This window comes from Rosa chinensis, chromosome 1, assembly GCF_002994745.2.
Source record: "Rosa chinensis cultivar Old Blush chromosome 1, RchiOBHm-V2, whole genome shotgun sequence".
Lineage (NCBI taxonomy): Eukaryota > Viridiplantae > Streptophyta > Magnoliopsida > Rosales > Rosaceae > Rosa > Rosa chinensis.
In genome coordinates this window covers 31,972,987-32,000,212 of record NC_037088.1, presented here as the reverse complement: position 1 = coordinate 32,000,212, position 27,226 = coordinate 31,972,987, and the positions used below count along the sequence as shown (strand labels likewise).

The window sequence follows — 27,226 nt, the reverse complement described above, 5'->3', positions numbered from 1 at the left end:
TGATCCAAAGTCCTTCACACACAGTCTCATATACTGCAATAAATTCAGCTTGCATAGTAGAAGTTGAAACAAGAGTTTGCTTCATGGTTTTCCAAGCAATAGCACCTCCTGCAAGCATGAATACATATCCACAAGTCGACTTCTTGGAGTCTGGATAATTCCCTGCAAAATTAGAATCTGAAAATCCAATGAGTTTCAGATCCTTCACTTGCCTATACACTAGCATGTAATTCTTGATTCTCTGCAGGTACCTCAACACTTTCTTCCCAGCTACCCAATGCTCATGGTCTGGATTAGACTGGAATCTTAACAAAATCCCTTCTGCAAAAGACAAGTCTGGCCTAGTGCAGACTTGTGCATACATGAGACTTCCTACAAGTCTGGCATAAGGCTTTGACTCTATATTTTCCTTCTCGACATCACTTTTAGAATTTTGCTTCTTGGTTAATTTATCTCCTTTGGACATGGAAACTTCTCCAGCTGCACACTTCTCCATACCAAATCCCTTTAAAATTTTGGTAACATAATTCTGTTGAGACAAACCAAGTAGTCTATGTGCCCTATCTCTTTTAATTTCAATACCTATTACAGAGGATGCTTCTCCTAAGTCTTTCATGTCAAAATTCTTTGACAGAAAATTCTTAGTGTCTTTGAGCAGTTTTAGGTTACTGTTAGCCAACCTATAGGCTTCTGGTTGAGGTCAGGTTCAACTAATTCCCAAACTGCATTTTGACTCATGGAATTAATTTCTGCTTCTATTGCTAGCTGCCATTGATGAGATTCACTACTTTCAATGGTCTGATTAAATGTAGTTGGATCATTGTCCTCTGCACAATCCATTTCAATTTCTGCTTCTTGCAGATAAACAATGTAGTCACTCTCTTTCCCCCCCCCTCCCCCCATAAGCTGGTTTTCTTGCTCTCTGTGATCTTCTAGGCTGAGGATGTTCAAGATTAGGTTGAGCTACAGGTACTTGATTAGTTACGTGGTCAATTACTTGACCAGTTACAGTTACTTGACCAGTTACAGGTACTTGATCAGTTACTTGGTCAGTTACTTGACCAGATACAGCTACTTGATCAGTTACTCGACCAGTGACTTGATCAGTTACATCTTGTTCTAAAGGCAATACTGCACTTATATTCTCATTTGACACAATTTCCTCAAAATCTGAGGTTAAATCCTCAAGGTTTGTATTGTGAACTTTTTCACTTAGAAAATTTACTTAATGTGTTTCAAAAATTCTAGGTGAATGATGAGCAGAATATAATTTATATCCTTTAGATTTATCTGGATAACCTATAAAATAGCAACTAACAGTTTTGGGGTCAAGTTTATTCAAGCTTGGATTATAAATCCTAGCTTCTGCATGACATCCCCAAACATGGCAGTGATGAAGACTAGGTTTCCTGCCACACCAAAGCTCAAAAGCAGTCTTTTCTATGGCTTTACTAGGTGTCCTGTTGCAAATATAATTTGCAGTTTTTAAAGCCTCACCCCACAGAAATTTAGGCAAACCAGTTGTACACATCATACATCTAACCATGTTCAAAAGAGTCCTATTCTTTCTCTCTGCAACACCATTCTGTTGTGGATTATAGGGTGTTGTGTATTGAGCTTTAATTCCATTGTCTTGCAAAAACAAGGCAAATGGACCCTTTTGTTGGCCGGATTCAGTGTACTTTCCATAGAACTCTCCCCCTCTATCTGACCTCACTGTTTTGATTTTCTTTTCTAGTTGATTTTCTACCTCAGACTTAAAGATTTGAAAGGCTTTCAATGCTTGTGCCTTTTCTGAAAGTAGATAAATATAACTGTATCTAGAAAAGTCATCAATGAATGTGATAAAATACACATTCCCATAGATAGTTTGGTGCCTAAGTGGACCACATATATTAGTGTGTATGAGTTCTAGTAAATTTTGGCTTCTATATGCAGTCTTCTTTCTAGTATTGGTTATTTTTCCCTTAAAGCATTCCACACAGTCTGTTAGATCAGAAAAATCAAGTTCATTTAGGATTTTGTTTTTCACCAAAATTTTCAGTCTCTCTTTTGAAACATGGCCGAGTCTTCTATGCCATAAAAATGCGGACTTTTCATTTAGCTTGGTTCTTTAAACACCTGTTAAAGTGCTAGTACTGTTTGTGTTATCTTCAACAAGTAAAATTTCTTGTTGAGCCATTGAACAACTTAACTGTAAATAATCATTCGAGATAACACCATAACCAATTTGAACAGAATTTTTAGAAATAAGAATTCCATTACTATCCATAACAAGTCTACAACCAGATTTTACTAAAAGAGAAACTGAAACCAAATTCCTTCTCATGGAGGGAACATAAAAAACATTGTCCAAAACTAACAACTTTCCTAATCCTAAATCGAGCTTTAAGGTTCCAATAGCCTTGACTGCCACTCTCATGCCATTGCCTACACACAGGTTCACTTCATCACTTTTTGAGATTCTCCTCCTTATGAATCCCTGCAAAGAATTAGTAATGTGAATAGGTGAGCCTGAATCTATCCACCAAGACTGTGGTTCAACATTTATAAGATTAATTTCTAAGGAAAAAACTGTAGTAGAAAAAATCTTACCCTTTTTTGCTAACCAGTTCTTATAGCCAGTGCAGTCCTTTTTCATGTGTCCTACTCTTTTGCAAAAGTAGCACTTGAACCTAAATGGCCTGTTTTCCTTGGCTACTGCAGCTGTTGAACTCTTAGTTATGTCTCTGATAGGCTTGAGCTTATTCTGGGGCTTTTTCTTTTTAGGCTTCTCTATAAGGTTTATTGCTGTAGCAGGTTCTTTCTCTTCCTTGATCCTAGCTTCCTCATTCACACAGATGGATATAGGTTCATCTAGAGTCCAGTTTCCCTTCTGAGAGTTGTAACTGGTCCTAAGATGACTAAAACTGTTAGGCAAGGAATGCAGTGCATAATGCACCACCTGCTCATCCCTAACCCCCATCAAGAGCTCCCTGAGTCTGCCATTTATATTGATCATCTTCATAATATGCTCTCTAACTCCCCTTGAACCCATGTACTTCAAATCATGAAACTCCTTGGTTAGCCTAGCTGCTTCTGCTTTTTCACTTTCTTTAAACTTAGCACCTATGAGTTCCAAAAAGTCTGATGCTAGCTTAGGCTCTTCTATACTTCCCCTGACAGTTTTAGACATGGAGGTACGAATAAGGTTTTTAGCCATTCTATTAGATCTATGCCACTTCTTGTAAAGATCAGTTTCTTTCTTGGTGCTCTTTTCATTCAACTCTGTAGGCTTATCCTTAGTAAAGCAATAGTCTATATTCTCATGCATTCCCATATAGTTCTCTACAGAATCTAGCCAAGCTCTATAGTTGGTTCCAGTTAGCATCAAGACACTGTTCAAGTTCATGTAAGAGTTACCTAAGGAGAAAAATAAAATTCATGTGAGTTCTCAGTTTTGTAAAGAAAAAACTTTAAGTTTTCTATGTTTTATTTAGCTTTAAGCAACTAAAACAAGAACATACAGAAAACCTAAACAATCCATACTTGCATTCATGTCAGTCCATAATAAAAACAATGTTAAGCAACACTTTTGAGCAGAAGCATAACATCCTGGAGTTCTTTATCAATATACCATGTTCAATGAAAACAAGTTATTCAAAGAAATTTATCCACATCTATAGACAGAAGAAAAAATTCTAAGTATCCGTATTTATTTTCATCAAGCATGCATACTGCTGTTTTGTATTCTAAAACCATACTTGACCACTTCTTTGGGAGATAAAACTAAAGCATAGTTTTAAAACACAAAACACAATTTCAGTTTTGTTACTTGATCAGGTACTTGATCAGTTACCTGACCAGTTACTTGGTCAGTTAGCTGACCAGTTACTTGGTCAGTTAGCTGACCAGTTACTTGGTCAGTTACCTGATCAGTGTTTTCTGCCAACATCAATGAAGAATGCTTTGTGCATCATAATCACGTATGCCAATAGAAAACCACAAAACATATGAGCTCTTTTACTTTATATTCTATCCAGATTCATCCTTGTAAGAAAATAAGCTCTTGTATTCGTCAACTTTAACAATGCGTAAACAATTTCTGGGAGATTTTTGTTCTTCATATAGTTTTACACAATCACAGATACAATGCAATATCATCAATCAATTGAACATGCATATCAAATCACAAATACACATTCAAACACAATTGTTTCGATTCCAAGAAACCACAAAACAATCAAGAAATTGTAAATTTCATCCGGTCACGATCTACTCTAGCCTAACGCACGTCGGGAATGCAACTAGGGTTCTTGAGCACAATCAAAAACTTAATTATCATGCTGTGAATCGAAAACAATTTTCACTGAAAAACCTGTTTTTGCTTTTTCCCCAATTTGCTGCAAAAATTCTCAGCGGAAGCGTGAATTTGATAACCAGATGCAGCAAAACAATTCTCTTGGTATCTTGATTCACAGCAATTGGGGTTTGAATCCATTCTTAGATGAAAACACCTCAAACACTTCCGAATGCAGTCCCATACCCTCTTCTTGATCGAAACTGACCGTTGTAGAACAATGTTCCTTTGTTCTTAAGGCTTCGGGTCGGGTTTTGGGCGTGGCTCTTATGTTTGCTGCGACTGGTTCAAGAGATTCAGTAACTTACTTTGATCATGTACCTGACCAGTTACTTGGTCAGTTACCTGGTCAGTTACTTACTTGGTTAGATACCTGATCAGTTACCTGACCAGTTACTTGGTCAGTTAATTGACTCGTAAAGCAAAAACCCTCCCTTTTTTTTTTTTTTGTTTGTTTTGCAAAACCCTAAAACGATTTTGAGGCCAAGCAAAAACTTAATTCATATTTGTGAGCCATGCTCTGATACCAATTGTAAAACCATATACATGCTCACAACATATGCATACAAGTATGACAATAATCACATAAGAATCAAGGCTTACCTTCAGCAATCACTGGCATGGATTCCATCTTATGCAGCTACTAAACTCGATCACTGAATATGGTATTTTGTTACTTACCAACTTGCTTCTCAATGGACAGAACTTATGCAATAGTCGTGGTAGTAATCAGGGACCAATTCATCTATATATATATATAGATGACTTAACCCTCAAGAAGCTTCCCATTAAAGCATTACTTATCGGATTAGGTTTCCTAGTTAGATTCCTAATGTAACACTTTATTGTTGTCTTTCTTGCAGACCAAGAACTGGATTACTTACCTTAATGAATTGATACACTCTTTCATTAAGTTACAAGTATTGATTTGAGTTTGTGTCCATCTTAAACTAGATTTGACATTTAGCTAATTATCAATATACTTAATGTTAATGTGTGACAAGTCCATATTTGATTCTAACAATGTCTCCTCTTTCTGCCTTGTTTTTTGATATGCAGCATTATAAGGTGGTGAGCAAATTTTTTGAGGGTCTCAACTCTTGGACTTGCTGGAGATAGCCATGTCTTGATGTCTGAGTTGTAAGCACAATTATCAAATTCTCTCTCAGTTGATTTTGCTTTACTCACCTCTTAACTCTAGTAGTCCAGATCACAAGATGGCTGAGTTTTTGGATTACTTCCATTACTCTCTGGTTGCAGCCAAAACAGCAGATTTCACTGGGAACTTGCCATTGAAGAAAAGATTCTAAATGAATTTTCATAACATTTCTCACGTTTGTTTATTAACCCCTTAACTTTTCAGTTCTTACAAATTATACCGATCTTTTATAATTTCGACTAATTTACCTTTTGTCATCAATTTTCAGTAACTTTATTCAAAATATTTCAATAATTTTATATTTTTCATTACAACACTATATTTTTGTATTTCTAGCTATCCAGTCTCTCCAAACAACACATCAATACCATAACATGTGACAAATCTACCGCACCATGTGAGTTTAATACAAAACTAAGGGCACGTTTACTTACTTGGAATGGAATGGAATGTAATGGAATGATTACGAAATAAAAACACCCATGTGTTTACTAACATATAAAGGAATCGGAATGATTCCAGGTAAAATAATTCCTGTGTTTACTAACACATGAAGGAATCAGAATTGGTGTAGGTCCCACCTATTTATCAGGAATCGATTCCTGAATACTCAGGAATTCGATTACGAAGGGGGGAGATGGGTTTAGGAATCATTCCTCCGGAATCAATACCGATTCCTTTCTTCTCCCATTCCACTTGTATCCGATTCATGATTATTTTCCATTCCAAGTTGAATTGCTGAAAATTGACGAGACGTCTAACAAATTTGCAGAAATTGAAAAAAATAAATAAATAAACAAATAGGGTGAAATTTATAAAAGTTGGAAAGTTACTGGGGCAATCAGGTAATTTCACTTTTCCCACAGTTCATATTTCTGTTACACTAGACCGTTAAGGCCTTTCCCATCGTCTTCAACGCTAGTTCACACCATGCTGCTGCGCCGGAACCTCTCCCCCAAACCCTTCTCTCTCCTCCACTCAATCACCGCCGTCCCCTTCTCCACTTCCACCTCCGCCGTCGATTTCCTCCACTCCTACACCGTCACCCCTCCGATCCAAGACTGGCCCCACCACCTCCACCCAAAGCTCCTCATCTCCCTCATCACCCGCGAGCCCAAACTCGACCTCTCCCTCCAAATCTTCCACCACGCCTCCAAATACCACCCCGGATTTCACCATAATTACCACACCTACCACGCCATCATCCGCCGCCTCCTCCGCTCCCGCACTTTTCACCTCGTCGACCCCTCCTCTCCGACCTCCGCAGCTCCAATCTCCGATGCAGCGAAGACCTCTTCATCTCCCTAATCCGCAACTACGGCGTCGCTTCAGGAGACAATTTATAAAAATAAGTTACAAACGGATTACAAACGGAGAGGTCCTTGATTGCTTTGCTGAACGCTTTGGTTCGGGGTGGCGCCGAATGTGTTTAGTTGTAATATATTGATCACACCAGGTGCTCGACGAAATGCCTGCGATGGGATTTGTGCCCAATATGGTGACTTTTGGGTGGTTATGGGTGGTTATGCTCGACGCAGTATGGTTGGTGCCAAGAGGGTGTTTGGTGAGATTTTGGACAGAGGGTGGTTTCCTGATGTGACTACTTATAACGGTCAATACTCACAACTATATAATGCATAGAATGTAATAGCTCAATATCAAAGGGAAATCAATTTCAATTTCTACACTACTTATACTATATTGATGGATGGGTATGTGAAGCAGGGGAAGCTGGTTGAGGCTATTAAGGTCATGGATGAGATGGAGGATAATGGAGTTGGCGCCAATGAGGTTACTTATGGGGTTATGATTAAAGCTTATTGTAAGGAAAAGAAGTCGGGCGAAGCGGTTAATTTGCTTGATGATATGGTAGAGAAGAGGTATATACCGAGCTCGGCGCTCTGTTGTAAGGTGATTGATGTTTTGTGTTGCGAAGGGAAGGTGGAGGATGCTTGTGTACTGTGGAAGAGGCTTTTGAAGAAGAATTGCACGCCGGATAATGCGGTATTGGGCACACTCATATACTGGCTTTGTAAGAAGGGAGAAGTGTGGGAAGCCAGGAGTTTGTTTGATCAGTTTGAGACGAGTGAGCCTCCGGATGTCATGACTTACAACGTGCTTATTTCTGGAATGTGTGAAGTGGGGAGGTTGTGGGGAGGTTGTGGGATGACATGGTGGAGAAAGGATATTCTCCGAATTCTTTTACATATAATGTATTGATCAAAGGATTCTGTAAGATTGGAAAAGCGAAGGAGGGAATTAGGATTTTGGACGAGATGTTCGAAAAAGGCTATTCGCCAAACAAGTCTACTTATGCTATGTTGATTGAGGGGCTCTGTGACTCGGTAGAGGATGCTGAAATGGATAGAGTAATATCTATGTCAATATCAAGTGGAGACATTAACAGTGATTCCTGGGATCTTTTCTTTACTAAAGTTGTTGGTGATTTGGATACTGGGGAAAGTGTTCTAGACAGAATACTACTGGAGAATGCTGATTAGAGCCCCAGACCTTGTGGCCTTGGAATATGCTGACCATGATCTCACCCACAATGTTTCTCAGGTCGGTATTTTGTTATTCCATCCATTCTTTTTCGTTTTGGGAAGAAATAAATGTTATTTACAGTTTATAAATTAATTTTTGCCAATAATTTACTGTAGTAGATTATATTATTGAAGGGGTTATGTTTCTGTATTTTTTTTGTTCAAAAAGAATTTGTATGTTTGATGTAAGCTCATACTGGATCATGTCAAAATTAGGCATTTGTCAACCCTCTTATCACCTCTTTAGCTTTATGTGACTCTAAGGGTGTTCTTCTTTTTCACTCTTAGATTTACAATAGAGTTTGTTAGCTGCACATATAAAAGTTGTCATCACAAAAGTTTTTGTGGACAATAGTTAATTATGTCAACATGCAAGGTAGTTCTTATTTCTTAACAGTAGATGCTTCATTAACATACAGATAAAGAAAAGCTTGTATATTTATACATGTACTATGCTTATATATCAAGGGGCATATTGCCAAAGGATAAATATGGCCATAGGTCTGTGTGGTCTCTTATCTCAAAAATAGAGATATTCACATGGTGAAGTTAGCATGTAGCATGATTAGTTTTACAAAATTTAACCATTTTCCATAATGTTATTGATTTTTGGGGCTCATGCACTTGCAACTAAGCAAAGGTCCTGCATCAGTTTTGCATCTTCTGTGAATATTATCATAGCCCTTGCTTTAGGGATTCCCATATCCACAGCTGCTTGTTAAACATATTATGAATGATATTAACAGATCTGTTGGAGCCCTATTGCCTCTTTTTAACACTTTGGGTGTACTGAGCTATCTGACTTTATTCTTACTGATCCTAGAAAATTGCTGTATCTACTAATTTATGCTACGGGATGGCTGCTTACCTTACTTATTACTTACTCACACACACACACACACACACACACACACACATTCAGCTTGTTTTTTGGTACTACATTTACTGGACAATTCCTCTACCTCTTCTGTAATGCGGAAGGCTAAACTACCTCCTAAGGTAGAGGAGTTAGTATTCGTTAGTATTATCATAACCATTGCTCATTTTATTGGGACAATATTTCAAATTGTCCTTCATGTTTTAAGGTGTTTATCATCATCATTGTGTGTGTGTGTGAGGGAGGGAGGGAGGGAGGGAGGGAGGGAGGGAGGGAAGTACCATACAAGACAATTAATTGTGAGATATTATTTGGGACTGGAAATACGACAGAAAAACTCTTGGGCTAATTTTGATACACTCGAAACTTCTTCTGATTAAGTTATTGTGTAATCAATTGATCCTCATTCCTCGTTTCAATATTACATCTGTTAAATATAGTAATGTTTTTCTTTTCCTGATGCAGATGGTCAAGCATGTTGATGTCTGGGCTAAAGAGCTAGGTCTTAGTAATGTGTAAGGTTTCTTGATCAAATTAGGTCTTCAATCCTATTGCATATTATTGATTATCTCTTTATATAATATATTAACTCCATGCAGATATTTCATGTATGCAAATGTCACAACTTGTTTTAATCAATTGGTTTCTACCTACCCTGGATCATCGATGCTGTTTTAATCCTGGTACACTAAAAAAATTTCAGGTTCATATAGAGTCCAAAGAGGTTGTCTTCAACTTGTGAAAAAAAAAGTGGCTGAAGCACCATCTGTTTTTATAAGAAATGAACTTTCTATTGGAATAGGGAAAAATAAACAAGAAACAAAAGCTGTGGACTAGAAGTCTTTTATAGGCTAGTCTGTTGTAGTCTACTCTGTTTATGTTTTGTCTCTTGTGGCTGTAGCACCTTTTTTTAAATTCTTTTTTTTATGTTTATATGCAGTGCCCAGACCATACTTCAGAGAAAGCATCATAATAGACGGGTTGTACAGAAGCCTTTAGTAGAGTCCATTGTGAACAATTAAGTTCGAATCATCCAGGTTTGTGAAACTGTAGTTTACGACATAATTGTAAACTGTCTAGTATATTTTAATCTGGAAGGCTTTTATTACTTGGGATCTTCTAGTTCTGAGTTTGGATTTGTAATGTTCGATATCTATTATACTTTTTCTTCTTTAGTGTGAACTCCTGGTCAGCTGCTTGTGTAGTAGATCTATTTTGTTTGAGTTTTAGTGAAATTTTCTTCAAAAAACATAAAGAAAATAAAAACTTGAAAGGCCATAACATTGACAGGTAAAAGGTTATTAGGATGTCCCTTAGTTTATGTTTGAGCACTGAGACAAGTTGTAGATTAGACTATAGAGTATAAAGATCTTGAAAGCTTAGTACCAAAAACCCCCCCATCACTTGAGAATTGAGATAACCCCAAGTGCTTAAAATTGGAATTAATTTTGACTCTCTATCCTTCAAAACTATAATTGAATTGATTACATTTACTGAAGACAAACAAAATATTGCATTTATTAATAGAATTGGGGACAAACAACAGTACAATAATTTCTGGAATTTAGACAATTTACGCACTAAATATTATATTTTTAATAAATTAAATTACACAATAGCTACTCGTCCTTGAGTTGAGTTCAAGAGCACCCACTTGCATAGAAAAAAGTTGTAAAACTAGACCCACTGGTTTAGAGATGGCAATTTCCTAGGCAATACAAGAAAAAGAAGTCACAGCACGAAACGATGATTCAGACCAAGACCAAGTAAAACGATGTAAACTTATGATGACAGTCTGACGGAGGCTTGTGAAGTTGCAATGAGATAAGAGGATTAGAGGTTGCAATTTAGTTGCATGTCATTAGTGGTTCCAACTTCCAAATCAATGTCTTATTTATTGACTTCAATGAAAGGAGTAGTCAACTTTGAACAACATTGTTGGAGGACTTGAATTTCAACAAAATTAACTTATTGTTCATACAAGTATATGGACGAGTTCCAGATACAAAGAATGTGTAAGGTTTCTTGATCCACAGCTCTTTGTTAAACATATTATGAATGATATTAACAGATCTGTTGGAGCCCTATTGCCTCTTTTTAACACTTTAGGTATACTGAGCTATCTGACTTTATTCTTAGCGATCTTAGAAAATTACCTCCTAAGGTAGAGGCGTCAGTATTCGTTAGTATTATCATAACCATTGCTCATTTTATTGGGACAGTATTTCAAATTGTCCTTCATGTTTTAAGGTGTTTATTATCATCATTGTGTGTGTGTGAGGGAGGGAGGGAGGGAGGGCAGTACCTTACAATACAATTAATTGTGAGATATTATTTGGGACTGGAAATATGACAGAAAAACTCTTGGGCTAATTTTGATACACTCGAAAGATCTTCTGATTAATTTATTGTATAATCAATTGATCCTCATACCTTGTTTCAATATTACATCTGTTACATATAGTAATGTTTTTCTTTTCCTGATGTAGATGGTCAAGCATGCTGATGTCTGGGCTAAAGAGCTAGGTCTTAGTAATGTGTAAGGTATCTTGATCAAATTATATCTTCAATCCTATTGCATATTAATGATTATCTCTTTATATAATATATTAAATCCATGCAGATATTTCATATATACAAATGCCACAACTTGTTTTAATCAATTGGTTTCTACCTACTCTGGATCATCAATGCTGTTTTAATCCTGGTAAAAACAATTCAGGTTCATATAGTGTCCAAAGAGGTTGTCTTCAACTTGTGAAAAAAAAAAAGTGGCTGAAGCACCATCTGTTTCTATAAGAATTGAACTTTCTATTGGAATAGGGAACAATAAACAAGAAACAAAAGGTGTGGACTAGAAGTCTTTTATAGGCTAGTCTGTTGTAGTCTACTCTGTTTATGTTTTGTCTCTTGTGGCTGCAGCACTATTTTTTAAATTATTTGTTTTGTCTCTTGTGAAATTTTCTTCAAAAAACATAAAGAAAATAAAAAAATTGTCACTAAATATTATATTTTTTATAAATTAAATTACACAATAGCTACTCGTCCTTGAGTTGAATTCAAAAGCACCCACTTGCATAGAAAAAAGTTGTAAAACTAGACCCACTGGTTTAGAGATGGCAATTTCCTAGGCAATACAAGAAAAAGATGTCACAACGCGAAAAGATGATTCAGACCAAGACCAAGTAAAACGATGTAAACTTATAATGATAGTCTGACGGAGGCTTGTGAAGTTGCAATGAGATAAGAGGATTAGAGGTTGCAATTTGGTTGCATGTCATTAGTGGTTCCAACTTCCAAATCAATGTCTTATTTATTGACTTCAATGATAGGAGTAGTCAACTTTGAACAATATTGTTGGAGGACTTGAATTCCAACAAAATTAACTTATGGGGAGTGCCTAAAGGTTTCTCTCTGTAATCTATTTTCTTGTTTTGTTTCCTTCATCAAAAAACAAAACAAAAAAAAATTATTAACTTATTGTTAATAAAAAAAAATCAACTTATTGTTCATACATGTATATGGAAGAGTTCCAGATACAAAGAATCTTTGCGATATTTATTGATTGGCTCAAGAATTTGAATCGCTTGCATCCTTCATCCAAGTATTTGGGTGTACAAAAATCAAAAGTTTCAAAATTAAACATGTGGTCATCCTTCATCCAAGTATTTGAGTCTACAATTGTGTGCTTTCAATACGAATACCAGTCTTGTACTCCTGTTATCGTTTCAATTTGTAGTTTTGAACATTCGTCCATAAACAAAGAATTTTTGCGATATTAGTTGCAGGAAATGATCACACGCACAAACATGGATGCAGTAAATGAAGCTGATGTGTAATTTACCCTAACATTGAAATGTAAAAGGTTATCAGAGTGTCCCTTTGTTTATGTTTGAGCACCGAGACAAGTTGTAGATTAGACTATAGAGTATAAAGATCTTGAAAGCTTTGAATGCCCGATAACTGGCCTCAAGATTTTGCATGGTTTTGCATGCAAGGCTACGAAAGGGATGAGTTGATGTAGGGAGCAGCCGAGCAGCTTTTTGACTTTTCTGTAATAGAAATATGTCGTTTTGGTCTCACCTGGTCTGCATGTACCATACAATCCATTAGTTTTATGTTGTTTATTACTTATGTGGATTCTATTATTGTTGCATGGATCAAAACGGCTTTGATTCACCTTCGATCATGATTATTCTGTATGTAGACTTATTTTTTAATTTTTGCATTTTTTCTTATCTAAGTTGGCTTTGAGTCTTTGATTTTGTCCATGGCATTATCAAACTCATCCTATCAGTTTTGCGTCTAGGGATGATGAGACATTTGTTAAATTTAGAAGATTGAAAAGATATATTTGTCTTATGTTTCTTAATTTCTCTCCTATCTAGCTATTTTGTGGTTTGGTGAGAGAAGTTTTCCCTTAAAGGAGTGTTAGTTTCACTCCTCAAATAAAAAAAGACACAATTATGTATTTGCTTTGAGTTATTGTGTTTTGAGAAAGTAAATTGCTATTGATTCACATATCATTATTTGCTATTGAACTTCAGTAGTATTATTTGTTGTTAAGCCTCAGTAGCATTTGTTTGCTAATCAGTGTCAAGAGCATTGTTTTCATATTTGTTGTCACTGACAGTTGCCTTATTATGTTGTTTTGCAGGCCTTTCCGCTTTAGATTGATTTGAAAAAAATTGTCTGACTATTTATTATTGAAGACTAGTAATATGTAGATTCTTGCTGCAAAAGAAGTTTTATCTACCGTGATGAAGGGTAGCTGTTGAGAAGCTTAAGATCCTTAGATTTGGATTATTTTGAGTTGGATTTGTAAATGATATGCAACACTTTACTTGCTTTTCAAAAAGCATTAAAGGCCATTTGACCAGCTACATGGTACAAGACAAAAGTACTTGTGGCTGTAGAATGTCACAATTCGGCCAAATGTAGTTTGAGAAGTATTTATAGAAATAAAAATGCAAATATTATTGTTGGATACTTTTGGTGGATTGTTATTGGTGGGCAAAAATACGGGGATATAGTTTTGAATTTTTATAGGCCAATTTGTTTAAATGGTTAGTTTGAATAATCGCTTACTATATAAGTTTAGTGTGATAGAAGATGTGTGGTTGCACTGTATTTTAAGACCATTTGAAGTAGTGGTGATCTTGTAATTATTTATAATTTCAATGTTTATTTTAGCATGTCATATAGGCTAGTGGTCTGTATGGTGCCGACTACGGTTTGTCTCTGCGCATGGTACTTTGAGCTGTAATCTTTACCCTATTGGTAAATAACTCTAAATCAATTTCTTAAGTTAGCAGCTATGGAACTCCTCTACATTTCCGTTCTTTAGATGCCTTGTCATAGTGGTCCATCAACAATGCGAAAATGCATTGATAATTTGCCCGGTATACTCTGTGCAAGCAATGTATATAGGTATACTCTGTGCAAGCAATGTATATACCCACTTCGAATGTGGTTTAAAGATGGTTTAACTAGAAATATAAAAATAAATAAATAAAGATGGTTTAAATAATAAACGTGTACAGAAAATCAAGCACAAGCTTCCCACCAGGCCACCAACCACAAGCTTCCCACTACTCTGAAGTCGTCCCTCAAAAAGTATTAAGGGGACAAGAAACTGCAAGGATCTATCATCTATCCAATGAGAAAAGGTACGTTTGCTAATTGGTTTATTTTTTCTTCGTCAAAAAGACAAATGAGTACAAATATTAATTGAACCTTTTTCAAGTTTTCATTCATTCACAAAGGCAAAAGGTAGATTATAAGTCACCCATTGATGTGTCCACTCACAAAAGAAAAGGGCAAAAGGCACAAACGCGTTTCTTACACTGGTGTCTTGTTTGATCAAGGACAATTGGTTCAGTCTATAAATACCTCATTCCATTTAATCTGGATTTGATAAACATAAATCATGGGGTTATCATCTCTCTGCTTAGTAACTGTGTCCATCTATGTCCTTTCAACAATTGTATTGTTCCATCTTATGGTGGCCAGCTCTTTACAGTCATATAATACTTCTACTTGCCATGATGACGAGATCTATGCCTTGCTGCAATTCAAGCAAAGCTTTGTCATTAACAAAAGTGCTTCAGTTGATGGTTCTTATCCAAAGATTTCTTCATGGAAATCTACAAGGGATCCAAAAAGCAATTGTTGCTCATGGGATGGCGTAGAGTGTGATGAGAAGACAGGTCACGTAATTGGGCTTGATCTTAGTAGCAGCTGTCTCTATGGGTCTTTCAGCTCCAACAACACCTTATTCAGTCTTGTTCATCTTCAACATCTGAACCTCGCTGATAACCACTTCAATTTCTCTCAAATTCCTACGAGTATTCGGAACTTTCCCAGGCTCAGGTATCTCAACCTCTCTTTGTCTGTCTTTTCTGGTCATGTCCCATCTGAAGTTTCACAATTGTCTAAGTTGTCTTCCCTCGATCTATCAAGCAATTATGATATGTTTTCCAATGAAGAATTGTTAAGAAGCCTAGCTCAAAATTTAACTGGCCTACAAACACTTGATCTTTCTTCCATTAATATATCGTCCACAGTTCCCGACACCTTGGCAAATTTGTCTCTTTTGACATCCCTCACCCTTAATAGATGCGTCCTCTTTGGCAAATTACCAGGAAGAATCTTTAAATTGCAAAATTTGAAGGTTCTCAGTGTGAGCTACAACTTAGCTCTCACGGGGATATTTTCCAATGAAGAATTGTTAAGAAGCCTAGCTCAAAATTTAACTAGCCTAGAAACACTTGATCTTTCTTATATTAATATATCATCCACAGTACCCGACACCCTGACAAATTTGTTTCTTTTGACATCCCTCATCCTTGATAACAGCGGGCTGTCTGGCAAATTACCAAAAAGAATCTTTAAATTACAGAATTTGAAGGTTCTTAGTGTGAGCTACAACCATGCTCTCACGGGGTATTTTCCTGATGACTATAGTGGAAGTAGTCCTGATCTCATGTCACTCACACTCACGTCCACTAATTTTTTCATAAACCTCCCTTCTTTGATAGAAAGGTTTCCTTCACTGAAAGAGTTGGATGTGAGCTCATGCAATATTTCAGAAGGTCCAGTACCATTGTCACTTGGTAATCTTAGAGATCTCATCTACTTGGACCTTTCAAATAATAAGTTTAATGGTCAAATCCCTACTATGTTGGGAAACCTTACCCAACTTACATATCTATCACTTTCTAATAATTATTTTCATGGCTCAGTCCCCCAGTCCTTGTTCAATCTCATTAATCTTCAGAACCTTTATCTAGGATATAATAATTTGAGCGGTGTAGTAGAGTTTCACATGTTTCTTAACCTACAAAAACTCACCTCTCTAGGTCTATCATATAATAATCTGGAATTGCTCGCAGAATCTAGATTTTTGAATAATGCAACTACTGTACTTCCAAAGTTTGAGTATCTAGGATTGGGTGGGTGCAACATAAGGGAGTTCCCAGATTTCCTAAGATCTCAAGAAGCATTGAATGAGTTAGATCTCTCTGGAAACAAATTGCAAGGCCAAGTACCAAAATGGATGTGGAACATAAGCACCCAAGTGCTATACATTAACATTTCTCATAACTTCCTGTCAGGCTTTGAGAAAACTGCAGCTGTCCTTCCCAGGATTCACCTACGATACTTAGACCTGTCATTCAACATGTTTCGTGAATTATTTTTTTTACCTTATTTAACATCCTTCCTGTACTATAACATTGCAAACAACAACTTGACCGGACAAGTTTCACCAATGATTTGCAATATGACTTTTCTTGAATACCTTGATTTGTCAAACAACAAGTTGATTGGCAACTTACCGCAGTGTGGGGGAAACTTTAGTGCGAGTCTGGAATATCTGAAACTTGGAAACAATTCATTTCATGGAAATCTTCCTCAATCATACACCAATGGAAGCAATTTAAGGATGATGGATATCAGTCACAACAATTTCCATGGGCAACTACCAAGGTCACTGGCGAATTGTGCAAGTCTTGAAAGTTTAATCCTTTCACACAATAAATTTAATGATACCTTCCCCGTTTGGTTGGGGGCTCTCCCTGAGTTGAAAATTTTGAAAATGGACCACAATGTGTTCTATGGAGTGATTCTGAAACATGATAAGAAGAATCTTCAATTCCCGGTGCTGCGTATTCTTGATTTGTCTTACAATGATTTCTCAGGTCAGTTTCCATTTGAATACATTTTTTCTGGAAATGGGACAACAAGTATCACACATGATTTGGAGTATTACCGCATTTATTCATTTTCTAGTGTTGGGTATTACTCAATCACGATAATTTGTAAAGGTGTGGAGAGATACTACCCAAGAGTTCGAGGGGACTTGATACTCATTGACATCTCAAGCAACAATTTTGAAGGGCAGATTCCTGAATACATTGGGAAACTTCAGGGGACTTGGTCACTCAATCTCTCCAATAACATTCTCACCGGTCGCATCCCATCATCCTTGAGCAACTTATCAAGGCTTGAATCATTGGACCTTTCACATAACAAGCTCTCTGGTGAGATTCCTCAGCAACTGGCACAGCTTGATTCTCTCTCAAAGTTTAATGTCTCTCACAACAATCTCACAGGCCCTGTACCACGAGGAATCCACTTCACTACATTTGACAGCACTTCATATCTAGAAAACCAAGGATTGTGCGGAGATTTCTTGCCAAAGAAATGTGGAAATTCTGAGGGCAGTCAACTTCCACCTTCAACATCAGAAGATAATGACTCGGGCTCTGGAATTGAATTGGATTGGAAATTTGTTGTGGCAGGGTCAGCGAGTGGCTTGTTGGTGGGAGTGGTTGTTGCAGACTTTGTGATTACCAAGTGGAATGTGTGGTTCATTGAGATTGTTGCAGTACTGATCGTGTTTTCAAAAAGGATAAGAAATTGAGTGTTGGATCATGTTGCTCTTTGTTTTTAAGTTGTGTTTCCAATTTCTTATATGTATGCATTCTTAGGTAGGGAGGATTTGTAATGTTGAGTATCAGTAACTTTCAGGATAATGGGGTATGTGATGGGTATGTGAAGCAGGGGAAGCTTGTTGAGGCTATTAAGGTTATGGATGAGATGGAGGATAATGGGGTTGGCGCCAATGAGGTTACTTATGGGGTTATGATTGAAGCTTATTGTAAGGAGAAGAAGTCGGGCGAAGCGGTTAATTTGCTTAATGATATGGTGGAGGAGAGGTACATACCGAGCACAAAGCTCTGTTGTTAGGTGATTGATGTGTTGTGTTGCGAGGGGAAGGTGGAGGATGCTTGTGAACTGTGGAAGAGGCTTTTGAAGAAGAATTGCACGCCGGATAATGCCGTATTGGGCACTCTCATATACTGGCTTAATTTGTAAGAAGGGAGAAAGTGTGGGAAGCCAGGAAATTGTTTGATCAGTTTGAGACGAGTGAGCCTCCAGATGTCATGACTTACAACGTGCTTATTTCTGGGATGTGTGAAGTGCGGGAGTTGTGTGATGCTTGTCAAACGTGCTGATGTCTGGGTTAAAGAGCTGGGTCCTAGTAACATGTGAGTTCCCTTGATCATATTAGGTGTTGAAACCTGTTGTATGTTATTTGTTGGCAACTGATATGTTATATTTAACTCCATGCAGACATTTCATGTATGCAAATGCCACTACTTCATTTAATGCTTGTTTCAATCCTGGTGAGTTCACCTATTGCACTGAAACAGTTAAGGATATACCTATTTATGTAGTCCAAAAAGGTTCTTTACGTCTTTTCAATTTGTGAAAAGAAAAAAAAAAGTAGCTGCAGTAACATTATTTAAATGAATTCTTTGCTCATGTTTATATGCAGTGCCCAGATCCGTATTTTAAGAGAAAGCATCACAAGAGACGGGCAAATAATGAAGCATCTAACAATTTTATGAAAAGTGACCATTAGGTTCATTACTTTTGTTAGTCGGGAATGTTTCTATTACTTCGGACTCTTCTAGTTCTGAGTTTGGTCATGTAGTGCTCTATCTCTGTTGTACTATTGCTTTTTTAGAGTCGACTCCTGGTCCGCTGTTTGTGTAGTTGTACTTTTTTTTTTTTTGAGTGTTAATGGAAGTTTCTTTCTTCAAAGGAGGAAAAAAAGACCATAACATCAATAGTTAAAAAGGTGTCAAGTTTTATTTATGCTTGAGGACGAGAGTTATACAAATTATAGATTTTTTTAGTATTTAAATGTTGAAAGTCCCATCTTTGGAAGACGACGGGGCTGGTCCATGGATTTTTTTTCCTTTTGCCGCATTTTGCTCAAAGGTTTGAAAGGAGATGTCCCATAAATTGGCCAAATGTTTGCATGGTTTTGGATATAAGGGTAGGGAGAGTTAATGATGTAGGGAGCAGCCGAGCTACTTTAGTACTTTTTTCTATGCTGCTATAAAAATACTGTAGGTGGATCCTATTTGTCATGCATAAACCAAATGGTCAAAAAATTAAAACCTTTTCTTCCTATGGATAAATGAATCTAAAGTGGGCACAATTATATGGCTGAGGTGCAAGTGTTTAGGAATAAATACCTTTTCTTCCTAAAAAATTAAAACCTTTTCTTCCTATGGATAAATGAATCTAAAGTGGGCACAATTATATGGCTGAGGTGCAAGTGTTAGGCTGGGTCGGCATAGGTCTATAGGACTGAATCTCCCCAACCCACAAACAAATGGAAAGCAAATAAAATTGAACATTTAGAAGTGAGAGGAACAGAATTGTCGGTTCTATCATTTAAGTCCTCTATAGTGAGTATTGAATCTTTTCATGATTGATGTGTAACTCAATTCATGCTTACCCTATCCACATAAACAAAACTTGAGAATCACAATATTGTTTAAATTTTTGGCATCCTCATTAGGACTGCCAAATACCTGACATGCTTGTCATATCCAAACTTAATTCTGTTGTAGTACCTCTGAGCTCACATGAGAATATTAGGCCACATATCTCATTAATTCTGTTGTATACTGAGTCTTACATGGTTGTATGCATTTATTTATTTAAAAAAAAAAAAAAAAAAACCCTAGCCCACCCATCCTTACATATGCCATTGAGAACCAAATCCATGACCTTTACAATGTTGAATTTATAACTTACCAATAGGTTACAGCTCACTGACATGGTTGTATGCAACTTGAGTTTCATTTCTATATTCATTTCTAGGGACGCCATTAGTGACTAGTCATTTCCTAGATCATGTGAAATGTCATCAAAGCTAATGCAAATACTGGTGTATCTGCACGGAAGTACGTGCTAACTTTATCCCCTAACAAGGACTAGAAGTTTTATCATGGTGGGTAAGTGCAAGGATTTCAATGGGATGTTGTGGTGTCAAACTTGTTTGTTTTTGGGTGGTGCATGACTGCGCGTGTATTGAGTCTCGTTAACTTTGTTTGTGTTATTTTCCCTTATATAAGGGATTACAATGAGTAGCTTCTTTAATTACTAATCCTTTCAATGTTATGAGCATGTCCTGGTGGCCGATTTTGTTTCTTGATCAGAGAACATTCAAGCTCTATTTCTCACAAAAACAAACTAAACCTCAAACTCATGCTTGTAAAAGTGCATGCCTTTTAGGGGATCTCTTTCAAAGTTTCAATGATTTTGGTTTCTCATCAATAAGGGAGTGTTGTGTTGAAAAAATGATTCTTTATGTCATTAACTTACCTGCAGGCTTCAGTGATATATCTAATATTATGTCTGCGCAGGTGTTTATACAGTCCGATGTACTTGACGTCGCACTTGAGATGAGAAACCAATTTGATTCTCTGCCCCATGTTCTGAAGCACATAGATGAAATCGAATCCAGCATGTTGTGTGACAGTGAGGGATGGTTGTTGAACAATCCAATGGGCAAAAGGACGGAAAGAGAAATTCATGCTGAATTTGAAGGGGCAAAAATTTACAGGAGAGTATACCAGAAGCAAGCACAGAAGGCTCTTGGATGAAGTATTGCAGAATCAAGTGAATGGTTTTTGATAGAGATTTTTGTATTGTGAAATGTGATCATCATTTGTAGAGTTGTTCACATCAAGTTTTATGAGGAAGTAGCATATAATCAGACCCTAGTGTGACAAATCCATATCTAGCCCTCTTTTTTCGGTTCGATTACTGTAGCAGTATTCAAACTCAAAGAGGTACATCATAATCAGACTCAAGTGAGGCACAGGCATCTTCTGACTGAAAATACAATTCTTGTGAAATACATGTACGCAGAAAAATATCCAGCTACTAGTCTTATTCATGAGTCAAAGTGATATCGACTTCTTTAGGGGAAATTAAGCTTCCAAAATCCTCAACATGAGCTGAGTTTTTGGATTACTTCCATTACTCTCCGATTGGAGCCAAAACAGCAGATTTCATCGGTAACCGGCCATTGAAGAAAATGTCCTCACTGAACTCATGACATTTCTCACGTTTGTTGATTTTTACCCCTTAACTGTTCAGTTTTGACAAATCATGCCCTTTTTTTTTTTTGTCTAATTTCGGTTGATTTAACTTTTCTCATCAGGCGGAACAAAATATCCAAATCAACTTTTAGGCAGTCTCTTCTCTCGCTCGCTCTCTCTCTGGCGTGTGAGGGTTAGGGTTCCCTTTGCATTGGCTAATCCTTTGCAGAGGTTACAGTAGGTTTCCCTTGTCTACGTTGTTCTTCAGCGTATGGTTACTTTGCCCGCGAAGATCTGGGAGTGGATCTGTACGGTGGGGATTTTGTTCTGTAGGATGGAGGAAGAGTTAGGAGGCTTGGTCCGGCGTCTTGTTCTTTCGGAGGAGGAGGCACAAGAGATTATTATCCCTGATTATCCAAACCAATGGCAACCTAGGAGGTTTCTTATTGTAGGGCAACTATTGACTAATAAGCCATACAATAAGGAGGCGCTATTGGGAACGTTGACGGCGCTCTGGACGCCGAAGACATATCATGGGGATAAGTCAAGGGTGGCTGCGATCGCTCTTGAAGGGAGTGACAGAGTCGTGTTTTCTTTTACTCATGAGTATGACCGAAATCGAGTTCTACATGGTAGTCCGTGGCACTTTAATAAGGTATTGTTTGCGGTGGCGGCAAGCGATGGTAGGGAGGATCTGCGTAGGGTTCCGCTCAACTGGCAGTTCTTTTGGATCCGGGCGTGGGGTATTCCACCACTTTACATGACTGAAGACACAGGAGTCCGAATCGGCAATGCTGTTGGGCGTTATGGCAGGATGGAGGAATCAATTAAGGGGCTTTATTTGGGTTCAAGCCTGAAGGTTAGAGTTCTCATTGATATAGATAAACCGTTGAGGAGAGTGGCACATATTCGACTACCCGGACATAGCAGGGGGTCCTGTTTTGAATTGGATTATGTGAAACTGCCATCATTCTGCTATTTCTGTGGTTTACTACATCACGACTCTAATCACTGTGCTCTGCACAATACTGGTGTTATCCCGGAGAAGCAGTTTGATTTCATGCTTTGTGCTGAAAAGAAGGACAGGTGGCTGTTAGAGAAAGAGTTGAAAGAACAGGAGGAGGCGGTGGACAACCTGAGACGGAATGGCCGGCGATATGGCCTACTGGACAAAGGACGTGGGGGGTGGAGGATGATGGTACCAGAGTTTCCGGTGTCTGGCATGATTAGGAATAGGTCTGAATGGGAGTCGGAAGGTGAAAGTAAGAGGTTTGATGACAATGCTATGTTGGTTGATAGTGGTGCCGGGGTGGTGACGGAAGAGGATGTCAGAGTGGGGAAGCGGAGGCGGTTGGCGGCGAAGGATGGGGAGGAGCTAGATTTGGAAGGGGTTTTGTCTCGTAATAATGATAGTATTATTGCTTCAGCACAATCCATGGCGCCGATTGCTTCTGTTTCCTTATTTGTCCCAGTGGTACCGAATGGGCAGGGTATTAGTTATGGAAGGACACAAGATCTGGATTTGGTTGCTGACTTGAAATCTAGCCCACCAATTTCGCACTCTTGCACAGAGGGGGAGTTTCAGGATTCTGCGGCGGCATTGGAGCCTGGGCTGGCGGGTGGGCTTTGTCAATCTACTCAGTTGGGGCATGTTTCTGTGGCTTGTGATCCAAACTCCAAGGTTGGGTCCGAGGAGGATAAGCCATCTGGTTTGTGTGCTGCAAAGAGTGGGCCATCTATTGTGGGTGGGCCAAGTAGTCCAGTACGGGGTCCACTGCAGGCCGGGTTGGGCCCCATCCACATAAGGCCTCGTGGTGGTTGTCAACAGGTGCTGTTCAAACGTGGTTTCGTAGTTGGGGACGCAGGAGGACAGCAGAGGGTAGGAGTTCGAAGTCGAACTTAAAAGCAGCTGTGAGCAATGGACGTGCTCTTGAACGTTCATCCGTGATGGGTCCGGGGTCGACCCATCACGAGAAATGAATGTCTTGTGTTGGAACTGTCAGGGGATTGGGAACCCCTGGACAGTGTCTGGACTTAAAGGGATTGTTTCCCTCAACCTTCCCAGTGTTATCTTTCTTAGCAAAACAAGGTGTACAGCGGATGAGATGAAGGGAGTTCGAGAACGACTAGGGTGGAAGCATGCGTTCTCTGTCAATTGTAGTTTTGTGAAGAAAAAGAAAGGCAAAGGTGTTAGTAGGTCTGGGGGTCTTTGCTTGTTGTGGAACGACGATACTAAGGTGTCTCTCCAATCCTACTCGAATAATCATATTGATGTAGTGATTGGGGAGGAGGGTGATCCTCGCTGTTGGCGTTTTACTGGTGTGTATGGTTTTCCAAAGGCTGGGGAGCGATCTCGTACGTGGAATCTGTTAAAGCAGTTGAGTATGCATGGTAATCTGCCTTGGGTTGTTGGAGGGGATTACAACGAAATTTGTGAACGCTCTGATAAGATGGGGGGTGTACTGAGGAGTGTTAGGTTGATGAATGACATGAAAGAGGCTTTGGTTTTTTGTGAGTTGGATGACATACAGTTCGTGGGCCCTAGGTTTACTTGGAGAGGTATAAGAGGAGGGGAGGAGGTTAGGGTCCGGTTAGATAGATTTACCTGCTCTTTGCCTTGGAGAGATTTGTTTCCAGCATCTAGGGTCCGCCACCTTGATCCAAGCACGTCGGACCATGTACCTATCTTACTTGAAGTACGCATCCAGAAGAAAAGAAGGAAAAAGAGGAAGAAGAAGAGATTTAAGTTTGAGGAGTGTTGGCTGTTGGATGAAACGTGTAAAGAGGTGGTCAAGTCAAGTTGGGAGAGTGTCTCTGGGGTGGGTCCGACCCAACTATTGTGGAATAGAATGCAGTCCACACGTGCTGCCCTTGAATCTTGGAGTGAGAAGAGTTTTGGTTGTATACGGAAGGAAATAGCTAAAATAAGGAACCAACTTTCTGTTTTCTATGACTCGTCTCTTTCGGCCCCGTTGGAGGAGGACAGAGTTGCTCTTCAATTGAAGTTAAATGATCTGTTACATCAAGAACAGGTGTTTTGGAGACAACGTGCAAAGGTATTTTGGTTAAAGGATGGGGATCTTAATACTAAATTTTTCCATCAGCGAGTCAAGAACCGAAAAAAGAAGAATACACTTACTGGTTTATTTAATAACGATGGGGTGTGGTCCACCGAGGTGGAGGAACTTGAAGATATTGTGCTTCATTATTTTAATGATCTGTTCACTTCATCCTACCCGGAAGATTTCCAGAATATTCTAGAAGGGGTACTGCATGGGGTTTCGGAAGTGGATAATCGGGCTCTCACAAGACGGATTGACAAGGAGGAAGTTTTTGCTGCCATTAAAAATATGCATCCTTCAAAGTCCCCGGGTCCAGACGGCTTCTCTCAATGTTTTTTCCAGACCTTTTGGGAGCTCGTGGGGGATGATATAGTTGGGGCAGTGCGAGAATTTTTTGTCTCTAAGGAAAGTCTGAGGGCTGTGAATAGTACGTATGTGGCATTGATACCTAAGGTGGAAGTTCCCCAGTATATGCACCAACTCCGTCCGATAAGTCTTTGTAATGTGGTGTATAAAATTGGGTCGAAAGTTCTTGCCAATCGTTTAAAGCCCCTCCTTGATTCTTTGATCTCTCCTTTCCAAAGTGCTTTTGTCCCAGGTAGGCTAATCTCTGATAATTCTCTAATGGCCTTTGAAGTTTCTCATTGTTTGAAGCGCCGTAGGAGTGGGAAGGTGGGCTATTGTGCATTGAAATTGGACATGAGTAAGGCATATGATAGGGTTGAATGGGTGTTTTTGGAGGCGGTGATGAGGAAGATGGGGTTTGGGGAGGAGTGGATACGGTGGATTATGGATTGTGTTAGTACGGTTTCGTATTCCTTCATCATTAATGGGGAACCCCGGGGGAGGGTTATTCCTTCACGAGGCCTTCGTCAGGGGGACTCCATTTCGCCTTACCTCTTTTTACTTTGTTCTGAGGTGCTTTCCCGTAGTATCTTGAATGCCGAAAGGATTGGATCATTGTATGGAGTTCGGATTTGCATGGGTGCTCCTAGTATCAGTCACTTGTTCTTTGCAGATGATTCGTTCATCTTTTTCAGGGCAGGGAGGGATGATTGTGAGGTGGTTAAGTCACTTCTGCTTGCGTATGAAAGAGCTTCGGGTCAACAGGTGAACTACCAAAAGAGTTGTATTTCTTTTAGTAAGAATGTGGATATATTGATGCAAGAAGGGATTGCAACAATTCTTGGAGTGATCAGAGTTGATAAGCATGACAAGTACTTGGGGCTCCCGATAGAGTTAAGTTACTCAAAGGTAGAAGCTTTTGGTTTTTTAAACGAAAAAATTCGGAATAGGACTCAGGGTTGGAGGGAGAAAACACTCAGTACGGCGGGTAAGGAAGTTTTAATAAAAGCGGTGGCTCAGGCAATTCCTTCTTATGTTATGAGCTGTTTTGAAGTACCAAGATATTTGTGTGATGAGATGCACCGTGTGATAGCTCAGTTTTGGTGGGGTGATGAAGGGGATGCTCGAAAGATACATTGGATTGCCTGGGAGAAATTGTGCTATCCTAAATGTCAAGGAGGCTTGGGTTTCCGAAATATGCATATTTTCAATTTGGCGTTACTCACTAAGCAAGGGTGGCGACTGATTCAGCAACCGGATTCCATTATTGCTAAGCTTCTTAAAGCCAAATATTTTCCGCGTTGTTCTTTCTTGGAGGCTGAGCTGAAAGGTGGCGAGTCCTATACTTGGCGAAGTATTTTACTCGGGAGGAAAGTGTTGGAAAAGGGAATGAGATTTCAAGTAGGTGATGGGGAGAGCATAAGGGTGTGGGATGATCCCTGGGTCCCAGTGCCATACTCTTTTCGTCCATATTCACCAGTCATGGAGGGTCTGGAGGAATTAAGAGTGGCTGATTTGATTGATCCAATTACAAAAGATTGGCTAGTAGATTTCATGGGGGAGTTGTTTACGGCAGGTGAGGTAGAGAAGATGGCTTGTATTCCTTTGAGTTTACGTGGGGCCCATGATAGGTTGATTTGGCACTACACCAAGTCAGGGCTATATTCAGTCCGCAGTGGGTACCATGCTTACAATGCCTTGGTGGGTGGGATGGATAGAGCTTCCTCGTCTTTGGGAGAGTATGGTGGGGTTGGGAGTAAGTATTGGAAGATGATATGAAAAGCTAGAGTGCCTCCAAAGGTGAAGTTGTTTATTTGGCGGTTGTTGAAGGACATTGTCCCTACGCGGGCAACCTTGTTACGCCGTCATGTACAATTAGATGACTTCCGTTGTCTTTTCTGCATGGATGCGTTGGAAACAGGTTTGCATACTTTTAAATCTTGTCCTTCCTTGAGTTGCTTTTGGTTATTTGGGCCACTAAATTTAAATGTCAGTGAGCACCCGTCACAGTCTTTAACTGGTTGGGTGTTGGATATGCTGGAGGTTCTAAAAGCTGAACAGCGTGATTTTTTTCTCATGGGAATGTGGGTTATTTGGGTGGAAAGGAATAATGTATATTGGAGGGAGAAGGGGTTTGCACCTATGAATATGATTCAGTGGGCTGTTAAGCTGCTTGAGGAGTTTCAGTTGTATCACCCAAAGGCCGTACGGAAAAAGAAGAGGCCTATTGTTAAGTGGGAAAGACCTCCTCCTGGTAGACTCAAAATAAATGTGGATGGGGCTTTTAAAGTAGATAATGGATGTGGAGGCATTGGAGTTGTGGTTAGAAATGATTCGGGTATGGGTATTGCTGCATTGGCTAGACCTTTTGTACATGCATACTCGGTCCTTAATATGGAAGCGGAAGCATGTAGAGCTGGTCTTCTACTTGGGATTCACCAAGGTTGGTCTGACATTGATATTGAAAGTGACTCTACCATTCTAATTG

At 38.8% G+C, this 27,226-nt stretch overlaps 2 protein-coding genes and 1 pseudogene across 6 annotated transcripts; all 3 read left to right on the top strand.

Moving 5' to 3' along the window:
- Positions 1 to 6,381: 6,381 nt before the first annotated feature.
- Positions 6,382 to 6,936, top strand: LOC112193775 (pentatricopeptide repeat-containing protein At5g16420, mitochondrial). Its single transcript, XM_024334005.2, has one exon. It carries the CDS (start codon positions 6,429 to 6,431, stop codon positions 6,804 to 6,806), a length of 378 nt encoding a protein of 125 aa, XP_024189773.1. The 5' UTR covers positions 6,382 to 6,428; the 3' UTR covers positions 6,807 to 6,936.
- A 72-nt stretch (positions 6,937 to 7,008) lies between these two features.
- LOC112193736 overlaps positions 7,009 to 27,226 on the top strand; it is a 29,393-nt pseudogene continuing 9,175 nt past the window's right edge.
- LOC112193667 (receptor-like protein 6) lies at positions 7,184 to 21,374 on the top strand. 5 transcript variants are annotated; one of them, XM_024333925.2, is made up of 4 exons: positions 7,184 to 7,247; positions 18,009 to 18,472; positions 18,558 to 18,610; positions 20,651 to 21,374. In XM_024333925.2, the coding sequence occupies exons 2-4, from the start codon at positions 18,439 to 18,441 to the stop codon at positions 20,888 to 20,890; spliced, it is 327 nt and encodes a 108-aa protein (XP_024189693.1). In that variant the 5' UTR covers positions 7,184 to 7,247; positions 18,009 to 18,438; the 3' UTR covers positions 20,891 to 21,374. The 5 variants fall into 5 exon arrangements, with proteins under 5 accessions (XP_024189693.1, XP_024189687.1, XP_024189672.1 ...); XM_024333897.2 differs by lacking the exon at positions 7,184 to 7,247 and having other exon boundaries at positions 17,853 to 18,472; XM_024333919.2 differs by lacking the exons at positions 7,184 to 7,247; positions 18,009 to 18,472; positions 18,558 to 18,610 and adding an exon at positions 14,638 to 15,290 and having other exon boundaries at positions 20,651 to 21,331.